The 27,964-nt window shown below is 44.3% G+C and overlaps 1 protein-coding gene across 11 annotated transcripts; it reads left to right on the top strand.

Moving 5' to 3' along the window:
* The first annotated feature begins 39 nt into the window (after positions 1-39).
* Positions 40-27,903, top strand: LOC122616076. Of its 11 annotated transcripts, XM_043791354.1 has the most exons (14): positions 40-368; positions 7,559-8,162; positions 10,898-11,147; positions 11,430-11,684; positions 11,980-12,229; positions 12,379-13,334; positions 13,392-14,328; positions 22,662-23,085; positions 23,534-23,701; positions 24,502-24,657; positions 24,813-24,850; positions 25,777-25,798; positions 26,087-26,095; positions 26,593-26,672. In XM_043791354.1, the coding sequence occupies exons 2-14, from the start codon at positions 7,620-7,622 to the stop codon at positions 26,596-26,598; spliced, it is 4,014 nt and encodes a 1,337-aa protein (XP_043647289.1). In that variant the 5' UTR covers positions 40-368; positions 7,559-7,619; the 3' UTR covers positions 26,599-26,672. The 11 variants fall into 11 exon arrangements, with proteins under 11 accessions (XP_043647289.1, XP_043647290.1, XP_043647288.1 ...); XM_043791355.1 differs by lacking the exon at positions 26,087-26,095 and having other exon boundaries at positions 26,593-26,663; XM_043791353.1 differs by lacking the exons at positions 26,087-26,095; positions 26,593-26,672 and having other exon boundaries at positions 25,777-26,040.
* Positions 27,904-27,964: the final 61 nt, after the last annotated feature.

The following is a 27,964-nucleotide window of genomic DNA, read 5'->3' as shown; positions in this document are numbered from 1 at the left end:
AGATTTGGATTCTTGGCCACTCGGGTCTCGAGTCTTGTGCGTAGTCCGCAGTCAGTCGCTTTCGACGCCTTCGCCGCTTGTGGCTATTAATAAGAACAGCAAATATGACGCGACTCTCATGACTGGCAGTGTAGTGTTATGAGCAAAAAAAAAAGGGAAAAACTAGTCGCAAATTTCAAGGTCGCGCTGTGAAGTAACAAAGAAAAGCAACAGGTGGAACTTGACTAATACTCGTCGTTGTGCTAAACTCTCAAATGAAGTGCCCCGAAAACTACAAAGTGCTCTCGAGAATTTCAATTTAATTACGAGCCCCAAAACACATACATACATACATACTCGTGTGTGCACAGCGATAAGATAAGGCAAAGGTGGGTCCGCGGGTGAAAAATGGTAATTTTGCATGCCGAGACAAATCTGTGGCTGAAACTGACACCCCAACTGACATCGGTACAATAGTACACTGGGGAAAAGGGGTACCCACTCAAATTATTCACTATTTCAATCAAAATATTGCTACATAAGTATAATTGCTATTTGTGCGGTAAATTCTAATTATAAGCATTGACCCACTAATGCAGAGATAAAAGATTCCGATCCATGGAAATTCCTCATCGATGACCCATTAGTGAGCACCTTTTTTTGAGCTCTGCAGTTACCATTCACTTGACGCGCTTACTTTCGCTTCCCTCCGAATGCCATGCATATTAGATATCTGGTACACACTTGGGGCACCACAAATCCAATCCACACATGCTTCTTGTTGGCCTGGCCCACGGGCTTGGGACTGGGCCTAAAGTCAATGAGCGTGGCATAATTGTTTAAACAAGAACAACCGACGGAGTGCTGCCGGGCATACAAATCGATTGCCATGGCAAATATCAAGCATACGCACCGTAAACCCATCGTATACCCAAAGTACACCCATCATACACCCACTACGCGTGCTTCTTGCTAATGCCGAAATGTGTGCAAAACGAATATAATGTATAATTAAAACTAATTTGATGACACTCTCGTCTCTCGGGCGAAAGACGAACTCAACCAGGCCCAAAATGGAGAGGGTTTTAGGAGTTGGTAGAGGGGGGATTCCTGCCAATTGCGTAATTATTGTGTGCACAACACATATGGCTCGTTACACTGACGATGAGTTGTTGTGCTGTGTGCGTCGTCTTCGCCGGCCTGTGTTTATATAAAAGAATTTTTTTAAGTACGCAAATTGACAAACAAACGCAGGCGAAGACGACGACAGCGGCAATGGCAACAATTTGCAATTACCGGGCCTCGAATTAAAGCCCATTTTAAGCCAAAACCAACGAAATGAAATCCAATGAAACTGCACGCTCTGCTGATGGCTTTAAACGGGAGCGAGAGGCCGTAGAGAGGCCGTAGCTATAAGCCATGTTAATAAAGACTAAGTAATAATTAAGTGGCAGGCATTATGGTTGCCTTGGAAATGGGCCGAAATGCACAAAGTGCTTGAAATGGCCAAAATGCCCTGCTGCCAGACTGCCAGACTGCATTTATGACCCGGTCACTTAATCACTGCATGCAAATAAGCCCAAGGAGAACTTGCTTCGCCAGCCCATCTCCGCCCAAAAACACTCTTCATAATCCCACCCAAAACTATCTACCCACTGCCACCCACGACCTTGCCGCATCACTTAAAGGCTTAAACCTTTGGCCTCTCACATTCAGTTCACGTATCGCTTGACTTCGAAACTCTTTGCCCGCCTGCAGGCCACTCACTACTCACTACTACTAACTAGTCACTGCATCTTCCAACTTGCTCGGATAATTTTCGGTGAATATCAAACAAAGTCGAGTGAATAGTCGGTAGCCAATGTCCGGTAATCAGGCCGAAATCCAAAGGCATAAAACCATATGCATATGAAATAGGAGCCAAACTAATAATTAGCATACTGACAGGCAATTTTCGAATGTGCAGGGAATTTAATTAATTTAAACGCAAGGCCTGCCAGCGATTTAGCGATTTACGCCTAAGAAAGATTCTGCACTAATATTTAATGATCTGTGACTGATTAGACTTCGGCATTCCATTTATACTACTTCACATTTTATGCTTCATTATGATAATTTAATTACAGATGCAATAAAATAAAGGGAAATAATAAACATTTCGATGTGAAACAGTTACATATTTCAATTTTACCGAACCTAAAACCTAAAAATTTCAAATTAAGTCAAACTTTGAATATGAAATTGTTTCTGTTGTGAACATTATTTGATGCCATCGGGAATAGAAAACAGTTTATTGTAAAAATACATTGGCATTTCCATCTATTTTTCTCATAGCAACCCATTGAGGGAAAAACTGATTGCATCAATCCAACGAATTCGAGCCCATTGAGAATACTAGAATAATTGAGCGCCCCCTTGATTCTTTGTCATTAGTCCTTTGAGGCTCAGGATTCAGGACCAATCAATGTCAATTTCGCTCCGATGTCACCAGGTACAGGCACCGGCACCGGCACTTGCACCGGCACAGGCACAGTGGTTCAATAAATGTGCCCGGTGATTTCACTCATCTATGCAAAACAATCTTTTGCATGCAATTCATGCCGCCAAAGCCAGTCAGCCACCCAACCAACCAGCCAGCTTCATTCAGCCGCTTTTGAAAGGCCAAAACCAGGCTAAAAAGTGCGGATCTGGAGCGTGGGAGGGTGCAAAGGGGTGCTGATGTCGAGCTGTAATTCATTCATATGCATTCACTATATGGCACTCATCAACATTCGGTATTCGGTTCACACAAGCTGGGGAATATGGGCTTCCGTTTGGGGGCCAAAAACGCCCACATCCCGATGCTGACTGTTGCCTAGCGCCCAGTTCTCCAATTTTTCGAATCAGACGCTCCTGCTGCATTGCGCATACGCCGCGTGTGCCGCACTGGGCTTTTTTTTTTGGAAAATTTCCAAAAGGGGGGGGTCCCTTTCCCATTAATGTGCTTATTTCCCCACTTGCCGAACTATGGAATCCGCTTCCTTGGCAAGTTTGGCATCGCTTCCTTAGCTCCAACTCCTGTTGCATCGCTCGCTGCGAAAATAATATTAAAATTTATGATGACAAACTTTCAACGCCAGCTGCAAAGATTTGCAAAGCCAGAAAAAAAAATATGAAAATGAAAATGAAAATAACAAAACGATACCGACAGGCGATAGCATAAAAAATAGCCGAGCTTCTAGGATGCCAAAAAAATGCGACGACCAAACATACATTTTTTATTAATACATATCCATATATGTACATATATATATGAATATATAGATAGATGTATGTATATAGATGTATGCAGGCATGCATATATTTTCTACGTTTCACAATTCATGGGCGAGTATCGGTTTATATCGAGGCAAGCGGACGCTTTCCATATTCGCCCAGCTTTGAGCTTACTTTTTCCATTTCCCAGTGTCATTTTTGAAAAATTGATTTATGGCCAATAGTGTATGGGGAGCGGGAGCGGGTCAAAAGCGGGTGGATGGGGGATGGGTTTTCGCAAAAAACCTATCAAGTGTCTACTGCCGCTATCTGCTTGGCCCACCGCTGCTCGTTGGCCATGTTTGCTTTGCTTTCGGCCATACATTTTTCCGCTGAAGGCTAAAGGCTTTTGAGCCATCGACAGCCGCAGCCAAAGTTGCTCAATAACCAAGCGTATAGATCAGTTTTTAACAATCCACTGTCCCCTGATATTGCTTTAAGTCGTTTTCACTGCATGGTTTTTTGTTTTTTCAGTTTTGTTCTGTGACTCGGTCGATAAATGGCTGAATGCAGAGCGGAAACCGTGGTAGGCTAATCCTTTTTTCGGTTATTGTATAAAATACAAACCAAAAGTTTTTGATGAGCAAAGACGCAGAAACCTTTTTAAACATATAAACTGCTTGACAGTTTTCCAGCAAGTGTTATTATATTTAAATCTACTTTATCAAGACACAAAACACACTTTTTGGCACTATTCAAAAGAATTGTTTGTGCGTACACACTTTAAGCCATATCTTTAAGCCCACTTTTCGGCATACATTTTTGGGCTGAACTACGCTCCTGTTTTCCAATGAAATGTCTGCCAGTAGACAAAATGAGCCGTCAATTAAAACGTTTCCCCCCACAAAAACTGGCGAAAACAACTGTGGGTGGTCGGTCGCTCTCAAAAAAAAAAAAAAAGGGTTGAATGAAAATTGCTCATTTTTGCGCATTTCAAATGGAAATTATTTCGCCTTTCGCTGTTTGGATGAAAATGTTCTGGCTGGATTTTGCCTTCAATGCCGCAGACAGTTATGGTGTTTTACTGTAGTGCGTTGTAATTAAGCGTTGACTTGTTCAATTACCAAAATGCAATTGCTTTCGGCGGCAGAAAAGCCGCAAATGTCCGCGTGAATTGCCAGAAGTTTTCCGGAGACCAGGAGGCCAACAGAGCGACAGGACGACAGGACCACAGGACGAACTATCTGAACGGATCTGGCACCTGTAGCGACTTGTATCCGCGTCAATTTGCATTAATGGCGTGGAAAGGGGGCGGTGGCGGGGGCGGTCCGACAGGGGGGGCGTGGCTTGGCGGTTCGAAATGGCTGGTGCACAGAGAGCGTTGCATGCAAAAATAAGTTGGCCTTCTTCTCGTTGTTTGCCGCTGTCAGCGTTCCACAAGAAAAGAGAGAAGCAAGTTTTTGTTTGCATTAAAATTGTCAGCGGTGGCAACTTTGGCGAGGTTTCGTTTTAATCATGGCACAAAACTTTGGCCCCGTCATCCCAACTAACTGGATAGAAGCTCCTTCCCTTTGCTCCTCCCTTTTCTCCATATTACCAACGCATGTGGTGGCATACCATTCCCAGTACTTACACACTTGCACAAATTGGGCTTAAAGGAGCCGCAAACAAAGGACATTTGGCGAATGTAAATGGTTTAATTCCTTCACTGTCCTTTGGCGGAAAATGTTAAGCAGCAACTGCAGCATAATAATAATAATTAAATGGGAGATGAGGTAGAAAGAGCTAAATATAATATATATGCTTTGTTAGTTGATCTCTTCCTTTATTTGAAGTTTTTCCATTATAAATTAAATGCTGTACATTTTTTACGACCCTTTCTCTAGTTTATAGTTTAAAAACCAACTATAAAATGTATTTTTTTTACCCCAATCCCCACCAAGGAGTTGGTAGTCCCCATTCTGGTGGTGCACCCATTCCACTCGACATTTTTTCGTTGCCGCGCTGCACAATTAAAATGCATGGACCATTGCGAAGCGAAGTGTTGTAAGCGAGCAGCTGTTGCATGCCACATCGATTCGAAATGGGCAATGGTTATGCTTATGCATGAGCCACGCCTGCTGCGGGGGCGGAGGAGGAGAAGGAGGAGGAGGAGGGCAACCAATGGCACATCCGCAGGATATCCTTGCGACCCCAGATGGGAAAGGACAACGAACACCCATCTTGGGCATTACTTGAGGTCTCACACTGCCGTCTATTTGGCGAACACAATCGGAGTTATTTATGCGCATAATTACCTGCGCGGCAGCCATTTGCATATGCGTCCAATATCGGGGATCTTGTCGGGATTTATCCCTCGCGCATACAAAATGTTGCATTAGGGCCAAAACCAACACCAAAACCAAAACCGAAACAGTTACAACGCGTACAGCAGCACCTGATTTTCCTTTTGCATTTCCTTTGGCGCTACCTTTGCCTTTGCCTTTGCCGTTGGCTTATTAAATGGAAGAGTAACAAGTGAAAACTCGCGCAAAACAAACTGCAAAATTGCCTCATTAGGTGAAAAGGCAGCAAATAAAAGTTGGCAGTTAGCACAAAAGAGCCACGTTGCTTTCAGTGGGCGGTGGATGGGTGCTGGCTGCTGGGGGGCGTGGCACTGAAAATTTATGCAGCACAAAGCCGTGGCAAATGTAAGTAAGCCAAACGACATAAGCAGGCATAAGCACAGCTGGATCGAGTAAAAATGATGTAGAACACGGCAGATGGAATACCCTTCTAAATGGAGAGTTAATAGTTATACTTTATCTAATTTGGCTAACTTCAAGTTTACTAAAGTTAAAGCAGCAATAGTAAAGTTCTACGTATTATAGGGATCTAAAGTTCTGTTTAAGCAAGCACTAATCTTAAATTATTCGATTGCTTGACTAAGCCAATTACGCATTCAACGTCCAGAAAAGCATGGCACTTTATGTATATCCTGGGACACGTGACGATGATGATTGTTTGGGTCATGGATTCTTTTTTGAAAGAACCACCTTTACGAGCAATCCATAAAACTGAAGTCCATTGGCACGTGAAAGATATACATATTTACCTACCGAATAAGCCCTGTCACTCAAGTGGCATTGGCAAAAATGCATTTCCCGCTTAAATTCATTATGGAACAAATGGTGTTATCGATGTTGGTGGCGAAGCCGGCGACCTAGTGGATATGGCTCGATCCGGCGCGAAGGACCAAGCGGCACAAAGGGCAGCCCCATTGAGTGCACCGACGCGTCGACGGCTCCCGGTGGGTGTAAATTTTGTTATGCGGCAAATACGCCATAAAGCTACGGAGCACTGGCTCCAGGATGAGGACCACCAGGATAAACATGAGGCAGAGGATTCGCAGTGATGTTAACCCGGGAAGAGGGGGTCTTCAGGTCTTCAGTTTTCCCCAAAGGCTGCCTGCATTTGCGTGAATACGTATGTATGTATGCCTTTCCCCTCTGTTAGCCGTCCCTCTGTTTCAACCCCCCCAATTCGCACAGTGCATTCGGTGGCATGAAAGAAGTTTGGGTCCGTATCCGGATCCTGGGGTCGGTCCGCTCCTGCTCGTCCGTGTTCCGTGTTCCGAGTTCCGTGCTCCGTGCATGTGCGGCGGCACTCTAATAAAATTTAATAAAAAACGTGCAGCGCGGCATAATGCAATGGCAATGGACTGGCCCAAGGGGCTTGGTGTTCGGCGCTCCGGTTTGTTATTGGGTTTGTGGTGTGGGGAAGGGGGGAAGGGGGGGGGGGCGCAGTTTGGGAGGGGTGTTTGGTGGTTTGGCGGTACAGGTGTATCATTACCAGCACGCCAACCGCAAGTCAGACAAGCGCACAGCATATCAATATGCCGAGCGGGGTGGATCTTATGACCCACCCACTCATTTGAATCTTCTCATGAGCTCATTGCTACGTGGAAAAAAGCCAAGTCTTCTATTTTAGTTTCTTGCTGTCTTAACTAGGAAAATACGCTATATATATATTCCAAGCTATTAATTAGTTAATTTGCATTAATTTAAATGACTCTAGAGTCATTGGAAATACAAATTGTAGTCAGACTTTGTACCTTTATTCAAAAATGTACATATTTTTCATATTTTACTTAAACTCTCACATCGGATGCTTCAAAACCACAAAGGTTTTCTATTGATTTGATTGTCATTTTACTTGAATCCTTGACCCATTTTAACAAGACCAATTGTCTTACATTATTCAAATGCCAGTTTGATAAGCAAATGACAGAAGTTATTACGAATTGAGAAGACCCAAATCGCTGACGCATTTTTGGTAATATTTTGTTCTTACTTTTTCTTTGCAGTTGAAGGAGGAGAAGGAGGACATTCGTGTAGCAGAAGGAGCACAAGACCACGGAGGATGCCATGGGCAAGTGTGTTTCCCGGCAGTCGGCTCCGCTCCACGAACTTGAATCCCCAGACGCACAGCAGCATCATCAATCTGTATTGACAATCGCAGTGTCCCACGAAGATTTGGCCCAGGCACACGAAATCTGGCAACGGCTGACAGGGAGTAATGAATACATTGCAGCCGGGCCACCCTCCCAGCTGCTGGAGGAGGAACCCTTTTATTACACTATCAGCCGTCGAAGGCAGCCGGAGCAGCAACTGGCGAGGCAGCTGGAGCTGGAGCAGGAGCAGGAGCAGGCCGTGTTGCACATCGAGTCCCTTTACAATGATGCCGCCATTGCCCCAGCGGAACCGGTGACATCAGCCAGCGAACCGGAGTACTCCACTTGCCAGGAATTCCTGCTGCACGAACTGCTGCAGGTCATCGAGGAGCATGCATCCTCCACATCCACATCCAACTCCACATCCAGCTCCACAACCAACTACATCCTGAATCAGGCCAGAATCAGGCCAGAACCTCAATTACCCGTGGAGAACAACGGCTGGCTGGCGGCGGTGGTGAGTAATATTGATAAATGTTTACAACTCACTTGAGCCTTCGGGCGCAGCGCCATCAATAAGTTGCATGTTCTGGGCGGCAAAGTTGAGTGTGGCGAAAATGTGTGATGCCACCGATTGTGGGTCAACAATCTATTCTTCTGCCAGACTATTGTCAGTCTGGATAGTCATTGTTTCTGGAAGAAAGTGCAATGGAAATGATGTGGGATGTGCTAATATAAACATAAGAAAATCAAAAGCCTTTATATAGTACAAAATATTCTAAAATATGGAGAAACTATGGCTTCTGCTTAATTTATAACTTTAACTACCTATTTTCTGTCAAAACATCCTGTCACTGCAGGACATGTAACAAACTCAATTATATAGAGTCAGTACATTACATAAAACTGAATGTAATGAGCAAATTTAGCCTAACCACCCAAGGCCTTGATTCACTTTCTCGAAACACTTGCCACCGCCCTACCCTTCGCATTTTTGGCTTACATATTCATATTCCTTTTCTCCCAAGGCTTATTACAAGGTAATTTTACATAAACAAGCTAGCAGGTGAGAGGTGAGGATGTGGCTGTCAGGAATGGCCCCCTCGCCACATATCATCTTTCATACTTAAGCGAAGCACTTTATCCCTTCGTTCCCATCAGCAGTTGACCTTAACCAAATTTTATTCTACTTGGCTAATGTCTCTGGGGGCGGATTACACGTGCATTTTACATGATTCACTAAATTTACATACAAAAGTAAGGAAAATCAAGCCTACCCACCGCTTTGTTTTTAACATCTGTTTGGGACTTATGTTACATAAGAGGAAAAGATATGCTTAAATTTATGATATTTACTCCAAAGAGTTAAGAAGATGCATAATCTTTGATTTATCCTATCTTAGTAATAAAAGTAATAAAAAGTATTAGGTATTTATAATTCTAATACATACAACAACACGCATACTAACTGTAGCTTCAAAAACTCAAAGAACTCAAATTTCGAGCTTGAAGAAATCATAAATTTTTATAATAAATTTCGAACGGATTTCGTAATTCCTTTCTTAGTGTAATAACTTGGTTATAACTTACATTACATTATCTACATTTGCGAGTAAAAAACGGTTTAGTTCCCAACTAAGCACCGTGTCCGGCGCTAGGTGGCGCGATAGTAAGCCACCCCCGATTTTCGACCATTATCTCCGAACAGCCACTTGTTTTTCCTCATTCTGCGCATGAGCAAACACTGGGAAACTCTCGTAGTCTCTCTGTCTATTTTCCACACTCTCCCCCTGTGGTCAAGCTGAAAAGAGCATAACGACCAGACCCACCACAAGAACGTAGGGAAACCCAAGTGCTACGTGAGAATTTTCAGCTCGCCATTCAATTTTCCGTTTGCCGTGCTTTCGCAAGTGAAAAATCGTCGCCACTCTGCCGCAGCTGAAAAAAACTCAAGCAAAACTATTAAAAATAACACCAAAACTAACAACAAAATCAGGAAGACAATTGCAAATCGAATCGTGGCATATTAGTGCGAAAAACGTTTGCATAACGTGAGGCGTTGAAAAGTGCGAGCAATCTGCGAAAGATTTTTCCAGCAATCCGTGTGGATTTTCAAGGACCCCCGTGTGGGTGTACCACTGGCAGGCACTCGCTGTGTATCTGTGTATTTGTGTGTGCTGCTCAAGTGCAATTATAAATGGCGTAATTTGTGCGCCGTGTGGCGGCCGTGTGTCATGAGCATTGCCGAACTGGTGCATCCTAGAGTGGACCTTCTCCGTACCAGGATCAAGACGACTCCCCGGGGGCGCAGCACACGGACGGAGGCTCGCCGGAAAAGCGAGTTCCTTCGCCGACAAAACGCAACATGGATGAATGCGACAACCCCGTCGTCGTCGTATCACTAGGAAAACTCGCATCGCAGCAGCTGAACGAGGGGGTCGCCGAGCCGAGCGCGGAAAATTCGGATCAGCAGCAGGAGCAGCACAATTGTGACTACAAAGAGCCGAGCATCGATGATAAGGAAGCGCTCCTAGAGCAGGACCTTCACAAATCATCAGTCGAGGAGGACGCAGCCAACGACGCGGAAGTCGAGGCAGTCATCATGGTACCGCAAAATATTCATTATTGGAGTGAATTCGTTTGTTTTATAGAAAAATTGTGCATAGATATGGCTTACAGAACAACAATCACATCGCAGAAATATTTCACAGATATAAAGTATCTCCTTAAAGTTCGTTCATGTTTTCGTACTACTTCGTTCAAAGTCATGCTCCTACAATTGTTCAATTAAATGTGTTCTAAGATACTCGTAGTTGTACATATTCCATTATACAAAAATACAAAAATAAGACTTAGATCCTACTTCAATGGCATAAAAAATGATTGCGTATGCAACCGAGCTTACCATAAATACCACAACCTTATAAAACTGGAACATCCCACACAAATTCTAGTATTCCTAGAAGGCAACCATACAAACACATCTCGTATATAGGCTACCATATTGATAGTTATCATGATTCCATGAAAAGTATCTCGCAGATAGTTATTGTTCGTAGAGGCGAGTGACTCATGTAGTTAGCTAATAGCTGTGTATCCTTTTGTGTGTTGTCTCTTGTCGGGGAAGTCCTCGAGGCTCCTTTGTTTCCACGCGCCTCTCATCTGTGCTGACCCGAATTGCAAATGTGTTTCGCTTTCATCCTAATCGCTTTTCCTAACCGCTTTCCCTCCACTATTTTCCCATTTTCACAGGGACAGGCGGAGAGCAAGAAGCAGGGCAGCAAGTCGGGTCGCCGCCAGCACAATGGCAACGGAAATGGGAATGGCAATCCCACGGAGGCGATGGAACAGAATCAGACGGTGCACACCAAAGGCACCGCCATGTCCTTCGGTTTCCGCAAGAAGCTCAATGGGACGCCCAAGAAGTTCAAGAAACTCCTGGAAGGCGGCGACAAAAGCGCAACTCGCACCGCCGACACAAAGGATGACAACGGAAATGCAGGTGGGTGGATATGCACAGTTTTCTTGGCAATAATAATTGCAAGGTTCACTAACCAGGTGGTTGAAAACACCACCCCTATTTCATAAAGGAGCATTTGCTTTCTTTAATTGGGGTAGTGCAAAAGCGAAGGCCTTGTTAAATGGCAAAAAAAAGAGCGACCAAGCATTATGGCTTTTTAATTTGGCGACAATTTGGCCAATTTAACAATGAGTTTACATGCCAACAATTCATCGGAATTGTCTCCTATCCTCTCATCCTCCTCCTCCTTCTCTTCTCCCACAGCTGTGCCCGTTCACTTCGAGAAAGTAGGCGCCGCCGCTGTCCAGAAAGCTGGCACCTTGGCGACAGGTGCGGCCGGCGGACGTTTCGGTTATCGTGGGGCGGTGCCACGCCCCTCCTCTGCGGGCTTTACGGCGCCCAGCGAGGACTCCGAATCGGAATCGATGGCCAATGCACAGAACAACATCAACAACAACAACAACAATAATAACAATAACGGACGTGGAGCGGAAAATGGTCCGGTGCTGGTGAGCAATTGTGAGTATCTACCTGCTGGTTGCAAAAATAAACAAGAAACTATCAGATACCGACTATCAGATACCTCAGCTAGTAGAAGTGCGATCGAGAATGTTATACATATCAATAGAAATTGGCAAAAAAAAAAAAAATTAAAAAGAAAAGTAGAGAGATTACTATAGTAAAGTTCCTCGACTATTGGATACCCGTTACTTTTACTCTACGAGCAACGGGTATAAATATAAATTTTCCCACTTTGCCTCCAAGCATATAATCATATAATCACGAAACGAAACTCCCTTCGATTTTCCCGCAGTGAAACGCCGCTCCAAGAGCGCACATGCCGGACGATCCGGAGATGGGGAGCCCAAAATAGCCCAGCCCAAGACGCTGACGTTCAACCTGAATCAGAACACCACCATCGAGTACCAGCGGCGTCAGTTCTTCGGCGAGATCGCGGATGAAACGTCGGGTTCAGGATCCGGATCGGGTACGGGTACGGGATCGAGAGCCATGCAGCCGAGATATAACTACAACAATCTGGCCAGCATGCATGCCAATGTCATGTGAGTAACCAAAGTCGATTAGGATTGAATATATGTATGTTAGTTGCAACAATTAAATGTTTCTAAAAAGTAAAGTCAACTGTAACTTTGTTCTAAATATTAACATTAAACACCAGTTTATATTAAACTCCACTTGTAAACTTTTTCAGAGTTCGCCCCACACCGCGACCCACTCCAGCCAGCTACGCCAAGTTCACCCTGCAGACAGTGAGCCTGCCCAGGCCGGAGTACCCGGTGGCCATCAGCTTGACAGCCACCACACCGACCACGCCCAGCAGCAGTGTGCAGTCACCCGTGCCCGCCCATTCGACAGGTGCCAGGGCCAAGGACATATCCACCAGTTCCAGGCAACATCCCCTGACCTCGGTGCATGTGCAACCGCAGTCGCGTCATCTGGACCAGAAGAGCGTGAAGCAGCTGACGAATAACTCAACGCGACGGGGATTCTCCGGCAGCAGGGAGATTAGCGCAGATTCTGGGATAGCCAGCATGGACATGGCGTTGGACAGCAGTTCGGGCAGCTCGGTGGGTTCCAAGAGGAGTCGAAGCAGGCCCAGGAACCTGAAGATGGTGATGAGTGGACGGCACACGTTCGAGGTGCGCGATGCCGATGATCCGCCGTCCAGTGAGTCCAACTCCTTTGTGGAACCGCTGGCACTACCCAAGTTACCCACTGATGGCAGTCAGAGTATTCCTCTGCCATTACTGGGCTTGGTGCGATCCAATACGGTGTTGAGTCGGGAGACTTACGAGCGGCGTCAGGCGGAGACTCCGGGATCCCAGGATCAGCAGGATGCGGATTCGGAAAAACCCAAGACAAGCGGCTCCGATGAGAGCGAGAGTGTGGATGAGGAGAAGCTCTACTTGGACTCGTCCACCTCCGAAAAGAGTGCCAAACATCAGAGCCAATCCTCAGTGGCCTCCACTTGGCGTCACCAGGCGGGTGAATCTCTGGCCGCCCAGGATTGCAGCAGCATGAGCATGAGCATCAGTAGTGACACCCAGGCTCCGGAAAATCCGCGTGATAATGACAAGGAGGAGGACATGTCCTTGGGTCTGGATGAGATCAGTATGATCCACACTGACATGCAGTTTAGCACAATCTGTAAGTGTTTCGTTTGCATCTTGGCTTTATTTTTGAATAACCTCCAATCCTCACCAGCTTCAATAACGGAAACTCCGCCCAAAGTGGGCCAGGAGTCCCTGCTCAATCTCCACCTGGTGGACAATCGGGAGGCAGGCACCTCGCGTCCCCGCTCCTTCAACAATGCTCTCAATGAATCCAAGTTTGCCGAGCTGGCCTTGGCCAGTAGCAGTTGCCTCCTGTTGGATGATGAAACTTCGCCCACGGACAGTTTGGTCAGCAGCACCGAGGACTCCGAGGAGGCGGGTGGCAAGTTGCAGAAGCACAAGCTCAACGAGGAGCGTCAGCAGAAGGACATCGATGACATCGACCTAGATGATATTTCGCCGGTTCTCGAACTGGACCTGGATCCGCCAGGTGGGCGAAGTCCCATTTCACCCGGCACTCCCACTCATGCATCCCACTCCCTTTCTCTGGGCTCGGATTGCGGAAATCTCATAGATGATGAGATCGCCGATCAGCCGGCTCTGCTGTGCAACAGTGAAGCCCACGAGGTGGCCACCGATACGCCCACCTTGATGGAAACCCTTACCCACACCCAAACAGGATCCCTGAGATCCTTGAAGAGTCAGTCGAAGGCTCGTACCGCTCTGCAGCAGGCCATCGAGTTGAGTTTGAGGACACCGGCAGCGGTGCGCAAGGCAGTTATGGATCGAGCCGAATCCTTGGACACTCTATCGCCCTGCGAGTCCATTTGCTCCGATGACCTGATGATGGACTTCGACATGAACAGCAGTGTGGACTCCATCGATCACATGGCCAATTCCACGGGTCGCAGTCGCAGTGGCTCGGATCTTCACAAGATTGGTGGTGGTCAGGACATGGATCCCATGCAGGCGGAGACCGAGGCGGAACTTCTATCTGAGTTGGAGCGCAGGGGCAGTGATGTGATGAAGGAGCTCAATACTTTGCTGCGCGGCAGGAGGCAGCGCGGTGGACCAAGGGAGAGGATTAGGTGAGTTTTATCTTTAGTTTAATTTATAGAAATGGTATATATTAGATATAGGCCACTCGCGTCACTCGATTAGCCAAGAAGTAATCGAACTTCAAGTGATGAACTCCCAGAAATGGGTCAAAAGGGTCATAAGATCATATCATATAATAATGACCTCTTGTGAACTACAAATTGACCTGAAAGTTCGGTTTAACGCTCTCAGAAACTAATCATCCTGCCTCCCTGAATGTATCTTGTATCTGATAAAAGCATTTTAGTATTTTGGAATAATTTCCATTCCCCCACCCATTCGAAGCTAATTGAATTGGCTGCATGGGGTCAGAAATGCGCTGGCGGTAACGCTTTGAATTGCCTTTGATTTGGTTTTATTAGCTTTTCAGTTGGCAGGCGGCCAGCGAATGTTGGAATATTATTAAGTGCATTTTCCCGGCACTTTTCCCCACTCGCCCACCGGCCTGCAACCCAATTTCACTCGAGGAGCTGCAAATCAATCAGCAGCCTCTCCCCGTTTATAGCGCAGGTTTCCTCTCTCTTTTTTTTGGCTGCCCGACAAATTTCAGCCGGCCGGTAAGTGATTACTCAAGTTAGCCCTAGAAAGGCAGCAATTGATTACTAACTTGGGGGTAATACATAATTTAACATAAAGTATAAATAAATCTTCAAAATAGTTTAATATTTTGGATATCATTTATTTGTTTTATATTCTTTAATATCCACTAAGCAAATTGACAAACTGAAGAGATGTTTTTCTTTTTATTCTACAGAGTTTAGCATAATTTCTTTTTCCTACCCAAAATACTATATCAGTGCCATTAAATCACCTGCTCCAACCTAGAGTTAAAGTGACTTACCAGTACCAAGCACATTCAGAAATATTCAACCATTGATTTAGCCACCAAAACAAACAGCCAGCGAATCCCACGTGTTTGCCTCTTTGTTTACTCGTTTCTGTTTGCCAAAAGGGCGCTCTGGGGTTAATCAAATGCAATTTACTTTGGCCAGCTCACAGCTTTGGCATGGCACGCCCTTTTCCCCCCACCATCCATGTATTTTAAGGGTAAATGGAAATCGAAATGGAAATTGAAATTAGCCCAAAATTAGACAGACATCAGTGATGTTCAGTGGGAAAGGACAGGTTGGCACTCACAGGTTCGCCCTTATGTTTGCCGAAGTTGCCAAAGGTTACGCTGCTCCATTGGTGCATTGGTGCCATCCATCCACTCAACGTTCCCGTTGTCGGACCCAATTGCCGTGTTTTTTAGCGCCGGCTACCAGAAAGAGAAGGGGCTATCCATTGGGGCATGTTTATGGCCCAAAATGCTGCAGCCAGCGACTGCAGCAACTACAACTCCTCGTGGGCCTTGTGCATTCTGGGCGAAGCCAAAGCCAAAGACGCGACCAAACGGCAACGGCACTTGGCATTTCCAATTGTCTATGCCTGCCCCCATCACCACCTTCCCATTTCACTGCACTCGAAAAAATATTACATTTATGAGCAATATGAAGATCGATTCGGTATTCTTTTAGGCCTATCATTCATAGTACTAGGAGTTGCAATACAGACAAGGCAATATTACTTTTTATATGAAGCATTAACTAGTTAAACTTATGCAAAACCTTTTCCATATCAGCCACAACTTTTTGCTTCATATGTATCAGTATTTCAATAATCACAAATGATTGCTGATGTCAATGTCTAAGATTGAATAGAAAGCTAAAAGAATCAGCTATTTTAAGTTCAAACAGCGATTGCTAACTTGTTGTTCTCCGTGTGGCCTTCCCGTCTCCATCTATGGGAGCTCCAGACTGTGTCTTGGCTTTCTGGCCAAATCGTGGTCGTAGTTAAGATAACATTTTGACTTTGGCCGGAGACTTGATGGCGAGTGCCGCATTCTTTTTGTCATGGCAACGAACCAGCGCAACAGTCGCAACAGCAACACCAGCAACAGCAACAACAACCGGCAACGGCACGACATCCACATCGATGGAGTCGTTTACTGGCTCTAACCAAAAGTTGGGAAAAACTTTATTGCTAGGAAAAATCAATTGTCTGCCTAAAAGACTAAATATGTGTGTGTATAGAGTATGTGAACCTGTTTCGCAGCCAAGAGCCAACAGCCAAATAACTGCAAAACGCCGCTGGCCATGGCTAAATGTGTTGTTGCGGTTTAACCTGTCACTCGATGCATCCAATAGATGCGCCTGCGTCGGGACATTGGCTTTCCTTTTACTTCAGTCGCCAGCCGACATTAGAAGGCCAATTTCGAGGTAGCCAGCTGCAGATACTTGCAGATACTGGCAGATAAAACCACCAGTCACATGCAAAACCGCACTTGTGGATTAACCTTGAGACTGGCTTACCCGCTTGGCCGGCGAATGAGTCATTACCTCCATCGCTGCCCCTCGCCTTTCCCACATCCAAAAGTGCTGAATAAGCCCACTCAATCTCAGTTATTATTGCCTCTCAGTTAACCCGCTCACGCGGATGCAACAAGAGCCCCATTGTGATCCCCAATCTACAGATTCCGGGCGCATAAATATTATGGCTGCTGATGTTGCTGTTGCTGTGACTCTGCCTTCCTTTCTTTGTCCATTTTTCATTCAGTTAACCTCGTCTAACGGCTGTGCCACACACTCTAAGAACGTTAACAAAAGCGGCCCATACCCATACCCACACGGCCAACTCTTTCGGCCCACCAGCAACATTCTTACCACTGCTCGCCGTACATGTTGCTCGCGCAGGCGGCGATGTTGCTGGTGTTGCCCGCTGATGTTGCTGGTGCTGTTGTTGCTGGCGGGAACGGTGGGAAAACGGAACATTGGTAACAACAGCCACCAATTACAGTGGGGCTTGTAACAGAAATGTTATTGATTATTAGAGGTAGTAGGAAGTTGTGATTAATTTATTGATTTATGAATCCCTATCATAGTAAACAAATTAAAATACCACGGAATTACGAGCTATTAGGCAAGAGATAAACTAAAGTGCCTCAGTTAAAGCAACATTACAATTCAATTATTATAGAGAACGATCCAATTATGGCTAATATTTATAAGTTCCATTTTTATTAGGATCCCAAATAACTTTAAAAATGATATTTCACTCGTAGAGGTTAATAGTCCAATTTTTATTGGATCTTATCCTAAGCCCGAAATATATTATGTTACTTAATACTTAAGATCAGGAAACTCTTATTTGAGGCGTTTTTCTATAACCCCTTGAGTTATTTTCCTTTTACGGAACTCCAGTACTTTTGCTGCCATGAAACCTTTCTGTCGCCCACTGTCGCGTTCCATTGCCATGCAATACCACTCCATTGCCACTCGAGCGGTGGCTCCAGCTCCAACTTCGATTTCGGCTCCAGTATTAAACAAGATCTCAAAGCGTGCGGTTCGGTGCGGTTTCTGAGTACTGTGCGGCCAGCTGTGCGGAATAATAAATTATATTCGTAATCCAATATCATTCCATCAGCAATATCGGTTTGAAGAGCGCTGCCAATAAAGGCAATTGTAAATGGGTAAATTGTGCAAGAGCCGTTGTTCGAAAAGCGCGTGGGAGTTATTGCGTAGACCCACTTAATTGCGTTGTTAATAACCGAAACAAAACCAAAAACAAAAAAAGCTAAGCTATTATAACCAAAAGCAAGAGCCAGTGACCGCAGGCAGTCGTCGCCTCCAGTGATACGCACTGTTGCCTCTTCCATGCCACAGATCCACATACTGCCTACCCATCCACAGCCTCAGATTCGGATACAGATACAGATTCAGCTTCAGATACAAAACCAGATACAGATACATATAGGCGGTCCAACGCCGACGCCAGCGAAAAACAACCAGCATTCATAACAAAAGACACGCCGCGGGCACAAGTGTCAATGAAACGAGCGTTTTGCCTGGGATACTTTTGGCATTTGGCCTAGACCCGCAGATTCGAGTGAGTAGAACAGAGTACGGTGGAGCTCCCCTATCATGACCTTATCAAGACCTTACCTAGTCATAAATAAGTTGGTCCTAAGTACCACCTATGTTCTATTGATGGTATTACTATTATTATCTATCGTTCTATTTTTAAGGTAACAATATCAATAAGTAGAGAGTATGCTGGTTTCAGTTACAGAATTTCAACTGTCGCTGAGAACTGTAGTGCAGTGCGGCATTACGAATCTGGCAGGGCTAACAAAGGCAGACAGAAGCTACCGAAAGCCCAGAAACCTTAGCCAAGTGGTAGCCAAAGTGGGTGATGATTTCCGCTCTTAGCTTTGCGTAATTCGATATGCAACCAGGGGCAAAAAAAAAAAGAAAGAGGGGTAAAACAAAAAGTCGAGGGAAGGGGTAGGCCCAACACAATGGGCTAAAAAGTGTGTCACATGCAAATGCAGGCAGCGTTTGGAAAATCTTTTGGAATTTGATGCCATAAACGTAACAATTACAGATATCAGGCACATAAAGAAAAAAAAAGAGAGGGCAAACTGCGGGGTTTCGGGGCTCGAGGTGGCCCCTTTTATGGCTTTCCAGCCACTTCAAGTTCAGTTGCATTTGCGACGCGTTCAGGTTTTGGTTACGGATACGAGTACGGGTTCCCATCTCCAGCTCCAGCTCCATCTCCATGGCATCGCATCACATCGCCATCGCCATCGCCATGCATAATTCAACAGAATGTTTGCCACACAAACTACGGACATACCAAGCCATCGAGTGCAAATACAGATACAGATAACTGCTGCTGCCTCTGCTGCTGCTTCAGCCTTATATTCAGCCTTCCTATCTACCTGTCTGCCTCGAAAGTGCTCCCCAACTCCAAATTCCCCAGTCCCAAACACACACTCTGCCCATATCCCCATCTTAACCATCGTTGATCATCATACCCGGCTCACACACTGAGAAAAAGAGAACTATAATTTTTCTGCAAAGAAGAACAATGTGTATCTGCAAGATAATGCATTCAATTTCATAGCTTGAAAGATAGTTCATTTTTAAGAAAAAAGATGCTGGATCTAAAAGTTTCATATACTTCAAATATCATTAGCCAAAAATATTGGCATTAGAATCAATTTAATCTGTAGTAATGACCTTTATAAGCAGGAATGTTGGAGCTTAGCTTTGGAATCCAGACAAGCTGTCCATTTCGAACCCATTAACTGATCTCGAACGTTAATCTCCTGACCAAGATCTAGTATTTCTCTGCGTGGAGGAACGAGGAGGAACAGAGAACCCTGCGCATGGGCAGATACACACCGGATTCTCATCAGAGGCGGTCGTGTGAGAATGTTGGTTATTTCTTTATTTTTTATGGCCATTACCATTACTTGCGTGGCTTGCAGCTCGCGCCCCCCTCCCACTTCGGGCCTCTAATGAAGCTGCCTTTCCATTTCCACTTCCCCTTCCTATGTGTGAGTACGTACATAAGGATGGGTACCATACCATATCATACCATTCCATACAACATCTATCTATGTGCAGCTCCAAAAGGTCTGCGGCTCTATGACAAATGACGTTTTGCCGCACAAATTGATAAGTACCGTTGTGCTGGAAGTGAAGTTCGAGTAGTGAATGTCAACGCCTCAGCTCCGTGGATCGCTGTATGACTATGATTATGATTATGGTTACTTGTCATTGTTGGATGTCGACTGTTAACTGTTGCAGCCAGCCAAGTTAGCCAAGTGAGCCAAGTTAGCCAAGTTAGCGACAGTTGCCGTTGGCAGTGGCTCGTGTGCAGCCACAAATGAGCCACATTTGTACTAAATGTGTAGAAAGGTAGCAGAAAAGCAGGTGCGTAGCCATGGGGCTATTTTCAGGGGTTCACTGCTCCGTTTTGTGGCAGACCTTATTGCCAGAAATGAGAATTATGTGCTCAAATGTTCATCACGTAATGTTATTAAGTCGTAGACGAAATGCTATCAAGATCTTATTTCCCAATTTCGGGGTAAGCGGGTTACACATATAGTTAAGAGGTATTGGAGGTAGTAAATGCCATATAATTATCTCACATTTTACAACTTTGTGCTGTAAATGTTAACCCAATTGATGTATTTACCAACCGCACTACCTGTGATTAGATATGTTCGTATTGGCAATATCCCCCTATGAATCACATAATTAATGGTCTATATATTGTTAGAGACTCCCTCTTCTCTGCTTCCCTGGCAATACTTCCTTATATGGACACACATATAACTCCATTTGCTGCACTTGTTGCAATGACAGGCATTTTGTCGTCTGACAATCGCTTTGTTTTGTTTTTTTTTTTGGTTTGGAGTTCGAAATATCCGGCAGTGCCGCCTGTGGAGTTTCGCTGTAATGGAATTGAGTTGTGCAAAGTACTCGCATTGTTTTGATTTCGGTGGATCTCTTCAGACCTCATTTCTGCATTCATATTCGTATTCATATTCATAGTACAAAAACCGCATAAAGTTGGCGTGCGAAACTCACAAAACATGTGGAATTTAGCCAGCTTTGGCGTTTGTGTGTGGGATTTTGGAAAGTGTATTTTGTGTTTTATGATTTGCACATAATGTACACATTAATTGCTTTTTGTTTGGAAACACACGAGTGAACTTTTGGCTTCGGCTAGGCTGTTTTGCAAATTTACCGAAACTGTTTATTAGCTTACAACAGCTATTGGCTTTAAAAGTGGGATTTATTAACTTAGACTAATTGAGTTTAGTCAATGATCAATTGTTACTAAACGGTAATTTAATTAATAGTTAATCTTTGCATTAAATAAATTTGATAAATTGGTATCAGCTTGTTCAATCTTTCTTGCCGGATGCAATCGAAACCATCGCAGCGGGGAATTTGGTTTTAATTAAAATGAAAAAGTGCTGAGAACCTTTATGGAAATGCCGACAAGCCCAATAGAAAATAGAAGGGGATTCCGGAACAATAAAAGATGAACTCGTACTTTCATCGCCGCTCCAGATGAGCTGAAAATTGTTCACAGTCCATTTCGTGCGATTCGCGATCATCATCTTAATGCGGCCATAAACAAAGTTCGCGGATTCAAAATATTCAAATTGCGCCGTGCCAGTTCCCTGAGAGCCAATTACACTTGGATCTTTGGCTAGCTACGTGAACTCGAATAATTGAGGAAAGTCTCACAAATTCCGTGGTATGCTCGTATTAATTTCACTGTCGTAATGCAGCCCACCAACTGAATATATCGTTTTAATTGCTGGTATTAAGGCGAATCCATTAGCCATTAACCTTCGCATACAAGCGTGAATAATCGAATGAGCTAACTAATTTTGAATGATTTTTCCCTTTTGTTTGGCTTTCTGTTACCGTTTTCAACAGTTTGTTTAAATTATGCCGTGAAATTTGAAGTTTGAAACTGCGCATGTGTAAGAGCTGCCCCCTTTTCCCCCCATTCCCCCTTTTTCTCCTGCATTTTTTGGGTGTCTGCAACACGCAACAGTTGACTTTCACCAGCTGAAAGGCAGCCAGAGAAGCATCTGTGGATTTATTTCCAGCATTCATGTCGTGCAGGTTACCTCGCCACCTGACCCCTCCCCATCCATCCCCCCAACCATCCCCCCCGCGCCCACCAAGCCATCTTAATGGCCAATTGACAACCCCCGGGCCGAGCATTACTCTTGGCCAGGCCCTAATCAATGGCATTTCACTTTCATTGCGAGCGCGTTAATTGAAGCTGGCTAAATAATGGCAAAACTCACCCCCCAGACAGAGGTTACACTTGCCAACAAAGTTCAAGCACTTAGAAGCAATCTGAGTCAGTTACCATCTGCACTATTTGCATTTAACTAGCATAGTGGTCTCCAAATTAGTTTGAAACAGTCAATTATAGAAAGAGGCACACAAATACCCCGTATCTCAGTATTTAAAAAGTTTATATATCAAACTATATCCCGCTTTTGGCCAGTGTACGGGGTCTGCTCTACAAAGTCTCCACACAGCTGTTGGTGGTCTGCGCATGTCGCGATTGTGTCATTCCCGCAGAGCAACAACACGGTGGCCATAGAATCGCAGGCAGGAACCCAAAGATATTCGATTTGTCAGCTTGGACGGGACGGGATGTCGGAGGCGGACCAGTCCGCCAGCAAGTGCTCGCCCAGTGGAGTGCGAAGAGTGCGCACGGATCTGAAGACGTCGGAGAACCGATTCCTGGGCAGCCAGCAGCGGACCAGCTCACCCATGGCCATCAAGCAGCGGCACCTCCACTACCACTATGCCACCTTCATGGCCAGCAGTGCGCCGCAGGCCCACGAAACATATTACAGGCATATCACTTGGATACTACTACTACCTATTAACTACTATGATATGGGATTTTTTTTTCAATTGATTAATAATTAAAATGTTATTTTCTGTTGCAGCGCCCAACTGCCTGCGCGCGCCACCAGATTGCTGAACCGCTCCCGTCTGCAGGACCAGCAGCTCGCCGGCAACGATTCGGACAACAGCCTGAGGTCCTCCCACAGCGGCGGAGCTTCGGCAGCGGCGGCGGCGGCCAGGAAGCGAAGCACGGCCAACTCCAGGACCTCGTCGGGATCCACGGCCAGTCTGCCCCGTCAGCGGCACCTGCAGCAGCAGCACCTGGGCTTGGGTGGCGCAGCAGGAGGTGGAGGTGGAGGTGGTGGAGCCACTGCATCCGGAACATCCACCCAGCGGTGCGGGGGAGAGCTGCACAGCTCGTCGGACGATCTGATGTTGTATGACAAGTCCTTCCGCAATGCCATGATCCAGGATGTGCTGCAGTTCAAGAAGCAGCTGCTTCGACTGCGGCGAATACTCCAGGAGGTAATGATGAGTGAATAAGCAAATGGGGAGAAATGGGGTAAAATAATGCCAGTGTTCAGAGTAAGCATGAGTTTATGAGTTGCTTTTCAAAATATTTTTTTAAACCTTTTAAACATCTCTTCAGTAGGTTTATGTTTAGATATATATGATAGATATTTAGATATTTATGTAGATATATATAACCTCCTTAAGTTATTATACAGAAACTACTTTTTTGGGTACGTTCATAAATTTTCCTTTAAATTACACTTTTCCATGGCACACCCATCACTTTCATCATCCACACTCACCATTCACTTGCACTCCCAGGCCCAAAAGGAGCCAGATTTTGATTTTGAGCGGGTACGTCGCTGACTCCATTTGGTTGTGCCCAAGGCAATCTCTGTGGGAGTCTGTGGAGTAGTGATGAGTGGAAAGTAACCTACTGGTTTTCATTGCCTCTCCCCAGACGGAAACGCTCAATCCCTTCGAGAACGACAACGTCCAGCTGTTCGCCGCCTGCGGATTGGACAGCAAGCAGCTGAATGACATCGATCTGGCCAGCCTGACCTCGTCCACGACGGAGGATCCGCTCCAGGAGCTATCGGATCTACGTAGACAGGTGGTTTACCTTCAGGTATTTGCACGTTTTTTGCATTTCGTTTGCTCGTTAAGCCGGGAGAAAACCAAAACTGGGTCTCACAAATCGATTCGATTCCATATCGATTCGATTCGAAGCAGGACAAGAATTTTCTATCGCATTTTTACTATCTCGCTGTTGTTCTTTAATGTTTATTAGATACATGGCAACTTACTCCATGTAGCATGTAATATATCCAATGATGCGTATACTATACCCATGCTTATTGTACATCTATCTTTAAATACAACATATTATATATACGTTTTATATAAATACAGTCATAGTTTCGTGTTGATATTGCACTTTGACTTGACACAGAACACAGATCATGCAAAAACCCTATAAATGAAACAGATATCTCTTCTTAGCATCAAAGGAGCAGATAAAAGTCTTTAAAATAAGTCTAAAATGTTTTAAAGACTTAAGCTGCACCTTTGAATGGAAAAAATCCATATTTACACTCCAAAATATACATTGTTTCTAGCTGTTTAGTTCAAGTATATGCTTTGATTGAGAAAAACCAATTGGCTTCTGAGTAAAGCGAAAACAGAAGCTCGTATATAAAATAATCAAAGCATGACAGTCTTAAAAAGCAAAAACTAAGCCAAGATAGCATTTTGCCAACCTGCATATATACATACATATCTAGATATGATTTTCACACTCTCTGGCTTAGATATATAACCACTAGTGACCTTTCATGGCTCGCTCCACAAGAGTGAACTGACATTTACTGATCTCTGCTCTTACCTCCTTACCCTCTACTCTGCTGTCCAATCCCCGTGCTCCTCCAGGGTCAAGTGGACGATCGTGATCGCACCATTCGCCTGCAGCGAGATCTTATCGAGCAACTGGAGGCCGAGAAGAGGCAGAAGTCGGCGGCGAATGGACCTGCCTCTGGCGGGGATCAGGGCAAGGAGCTCATCAGCATGGCCACCCAAACGGAGCGGGTAAGTCCATCTATATAAATACATATATGTATATCTCTCTGATCATATGTGTTTGCACAACATTGACTAACCGAAAGCTATCGTCAATTGCAATTACAATTACAATAACTGTTTCAATTTCAATTTCAATCTCAATTCCGATTCCACTTTCACAGACACGACCACTTGCCATTGGTGCGGAGGGTTTGTCCAGGTAGGCAAACTTTCATGTTTGTTTCAATTTCAATTTCGGCCACATATACATTATTTACTTGTTTTCCTATTATTTCCTATTATTTTGTTACTGCATTTTGTTGTGTTTCGGTCATTTTGTGTAATACTTGTAATTTTTTGGGGGCTTTTCATCAACCGCAGCTGCGCGGCCGCCAAACTAACAAAACTAATACAAAACGCTGCCGCCTCTTGCTGCTCGTTAGTGAGGCAAATGCACTGGGAAAAAAGTGGTTTACATTTGCTTAAATAAATATAGGAAAATAATATTTAACAAGCTTTAATACCTATCCATCAGTTTGGCTTAAATTCCAAGCTTATTGGAATAAATATAAGAAATATAAACTACAAATTTTGAACGACCAAAGCAAAAGATACATCTTTTATTTGATTTCCAAAAAAATGACTTTTTCTTTTAATAAATTAATAAATTTGTAATTACATTTTTTTTACTACTTTGGTAGGAGCTCAACTTAATTTAGTTTGATTTTTGGCGTGCAGTTGCCGCTGGTCAGTTGGTGTTGCAAGTTGCTAGTAGCTGGTTGCAACTTACTGGTGGAATCGGTTTCGGCGGGCTTCACGCTCCGCTGGCATGCAAATCAGTTGGCCACTTTTTGCGGCTCTTGACGTTAATGGCAGCAAATTGCAATTGGAGCAGTCTAATTAGGGCCGATTCTGCAGTAGCTGCAGCTGAAAGCTGCAAATCTGCAGATCTGCAACATCGACTGTGGCAGCAACAGCAGCAACAGGAATTACCATTTTTCAAATCTAACTAACAATAGCGCAGATCTCGCCCCGTTTAACCCATCTGAAAATTTCTTTCTTCCCCACTCGCAATGCTCCCATGGAATTTACATGCACATACACTCAAACAAATAACTCTTTCTACACTAACCGAACGCTATTTAGACTACAATTTGGGGAGCAACAGGTACTATTTTGTGATTTCATCCTAGCCATCATTGTGCTCTGTGCCATCAATCTTATATGTATACTACACCTAAGCTACAACTGTATAGACAATTGTAATTCGTGCACTTGAGAAACTAACCCAATGCCCAATAGCATTTACTAACTACCATCAACTGATACCTAACTAAGCTTTAAACTATCTAAGATATTCGAGTTACTAAGCTAAGCTTTAAGAACGTTACCAATTTATCACTGAAAATTTAACACTGTTTGTGAAACGTTTTAATTGCATGCGGCAATTAAATAGAGTCCCAAGGTAATGCAAACTAAAAATTAACCCACAACACGTCGAGAAGATGGGATGGGTCAAAAGAAATATATACATACAACCTCGATGATTCAGATGAGTCATGAATCATAAGCATTCTTAGCGCGCGAGCACAGTTGTTCCCCTAAAATGGGATTTTTTTCAAAGTTATACCAACGCAGTCTGGAACATATTTAAAATAAAAATTTTTCAATCATTAACCCCTTAGCTTAAATAAATAAAAAATACCTTTTTGAAACTATATCTCTCTACTAATTCCAAATCAAAACTCTATTACTCCAAGTACACAGATTTCGAAATATACAAATACTAAAATCAAAATTATTTTATAATTAAAAGAAAATTTAAAACAGTTTAAATAAGTATCCTGCCCATCTTCTCCACATTACTAATCTTTTATGGCATGGACAAAGTTAAAGGTTCCTCTCTAGAAAGTAAACAAATATCCTGTCACAACCCACTAATCCCCATCTCTCTGTCCGCAGAAGTAAGCCCGAATATACCAGTTATACCACGCACTTTCCGATGCTCCACTTGCACGATTCCACGCTGGCAGCCACCACGATAATCCGTCATCACCAGAGCAACCACAACCAGCAAGAGCAGCAGCAGCCAAAGCAGCAGCAGGCGGATAAATCCTGTCCAGCTATCAGCCAGACCCGCCGGCACACCATTATCTCCACCACGCTGACCAACTACAATCAGCAGCTGGCGGCGGCGTTTCCCGATGCCCCCCGACGCTCCTCCATCGGTTGGGATACCATCCCGACCATGCCCACACCCACGGCCCATGGCAACGCCTCGAAGCCGGTGAGGATTACGCTAATCGGGGAGGCACTGCCGCTGCACAAGAAGTCATCCACCGGATCGCTGTGCTCCTCATCAACGTCGTCCTCCTCCTCATCCACATCCTCGTTGGCCCAAAATGCGAATGTGGTGGTCAAGAGGCGCTACCCCAATGGCTGTCAGAGTGTTAAGAGCGGATCGAGTGCCCATTATCAGCCGTTGTACAACAGCAACAAGATGACAAGCCCAACCGTAACTATAGTCTGATTTGGATACCAGTTTTCAGTTATCGCATCGACACAACCACATCTAATTTTGCCGTCGCAAGTCTTCTGGGAGGCGCCCCACATGGAAATAGAAAACATAATTGTGAAAATAGACCTAGTACAAGATCTTAATTAATGTAAGCGATATGTATTTGCATCTTAGCCAAGAGCCCGCGAACAGCAGTTTAGTAAAATATTTTCGTATTAGTAATGTAATTTAAATATGTATCTCCATGAATACAAATATGTACGAGTATGTCCATTGCTTCAATATAATGTTTAACTTAAATTTAACCGTCTTTCTGCTGGCTTAGTTTTGGCTTCCAAATGCAACTTTGTTAGCCAGATATAATCAATCGTATACATACATTTAATATCCGCCAATCTGAGCATTTTCAAGAGCCTCCAAAAAAGGAATACCCATTAGCACAAGGGCTATATACTCTTTATATATGTATAATCTAAAATAGATCCTAGATAATTTTGCATTGTTACTTGTTTTTGCCTAAGTTTTAGTCTAAGCTAGTGAGTTTTTCTTTCCGTTTTCTTACGAGTATTCCCATAATTTGTACAATATGCCCAAAGCATTCTCGCTAAAAAGAAAGGAAAATAGAGGAAAATCAATAGGAGCGAAACAGAATATTTTTTCTCCAAGAGCACAATAATCGTCAAGTAATAATAACCGATATTATATAACGCATACTGTATGAAAACCACTATTAAAGTTATAGAAAGTACCTATCAATAGAGAAAGATGAACGAACTGTTTGATTTGGAGGCATTTCACAGCTGTTGAGTGGCCGGC

The sequence above is a fragment of the Drosophila teissieri genome, chromosome 3L, assembly GCF_016746235.2.
Source record: "Drosophila teissieri strain GT53w chromosome 3L, Prin_Dtei_1.1, whole genome shotgun sequence".
NCBI lineage: Eukaryota > Metazoa > Arthropoda > Insecta > Diptera > Drosophilidae > Drosophila > Drosophila teissieri.
The sequence above is the reverse complement of the archived record's forward strand: the minus strand, read 5'-3'. Positions and strand labels throughout refer to the sequence as shown.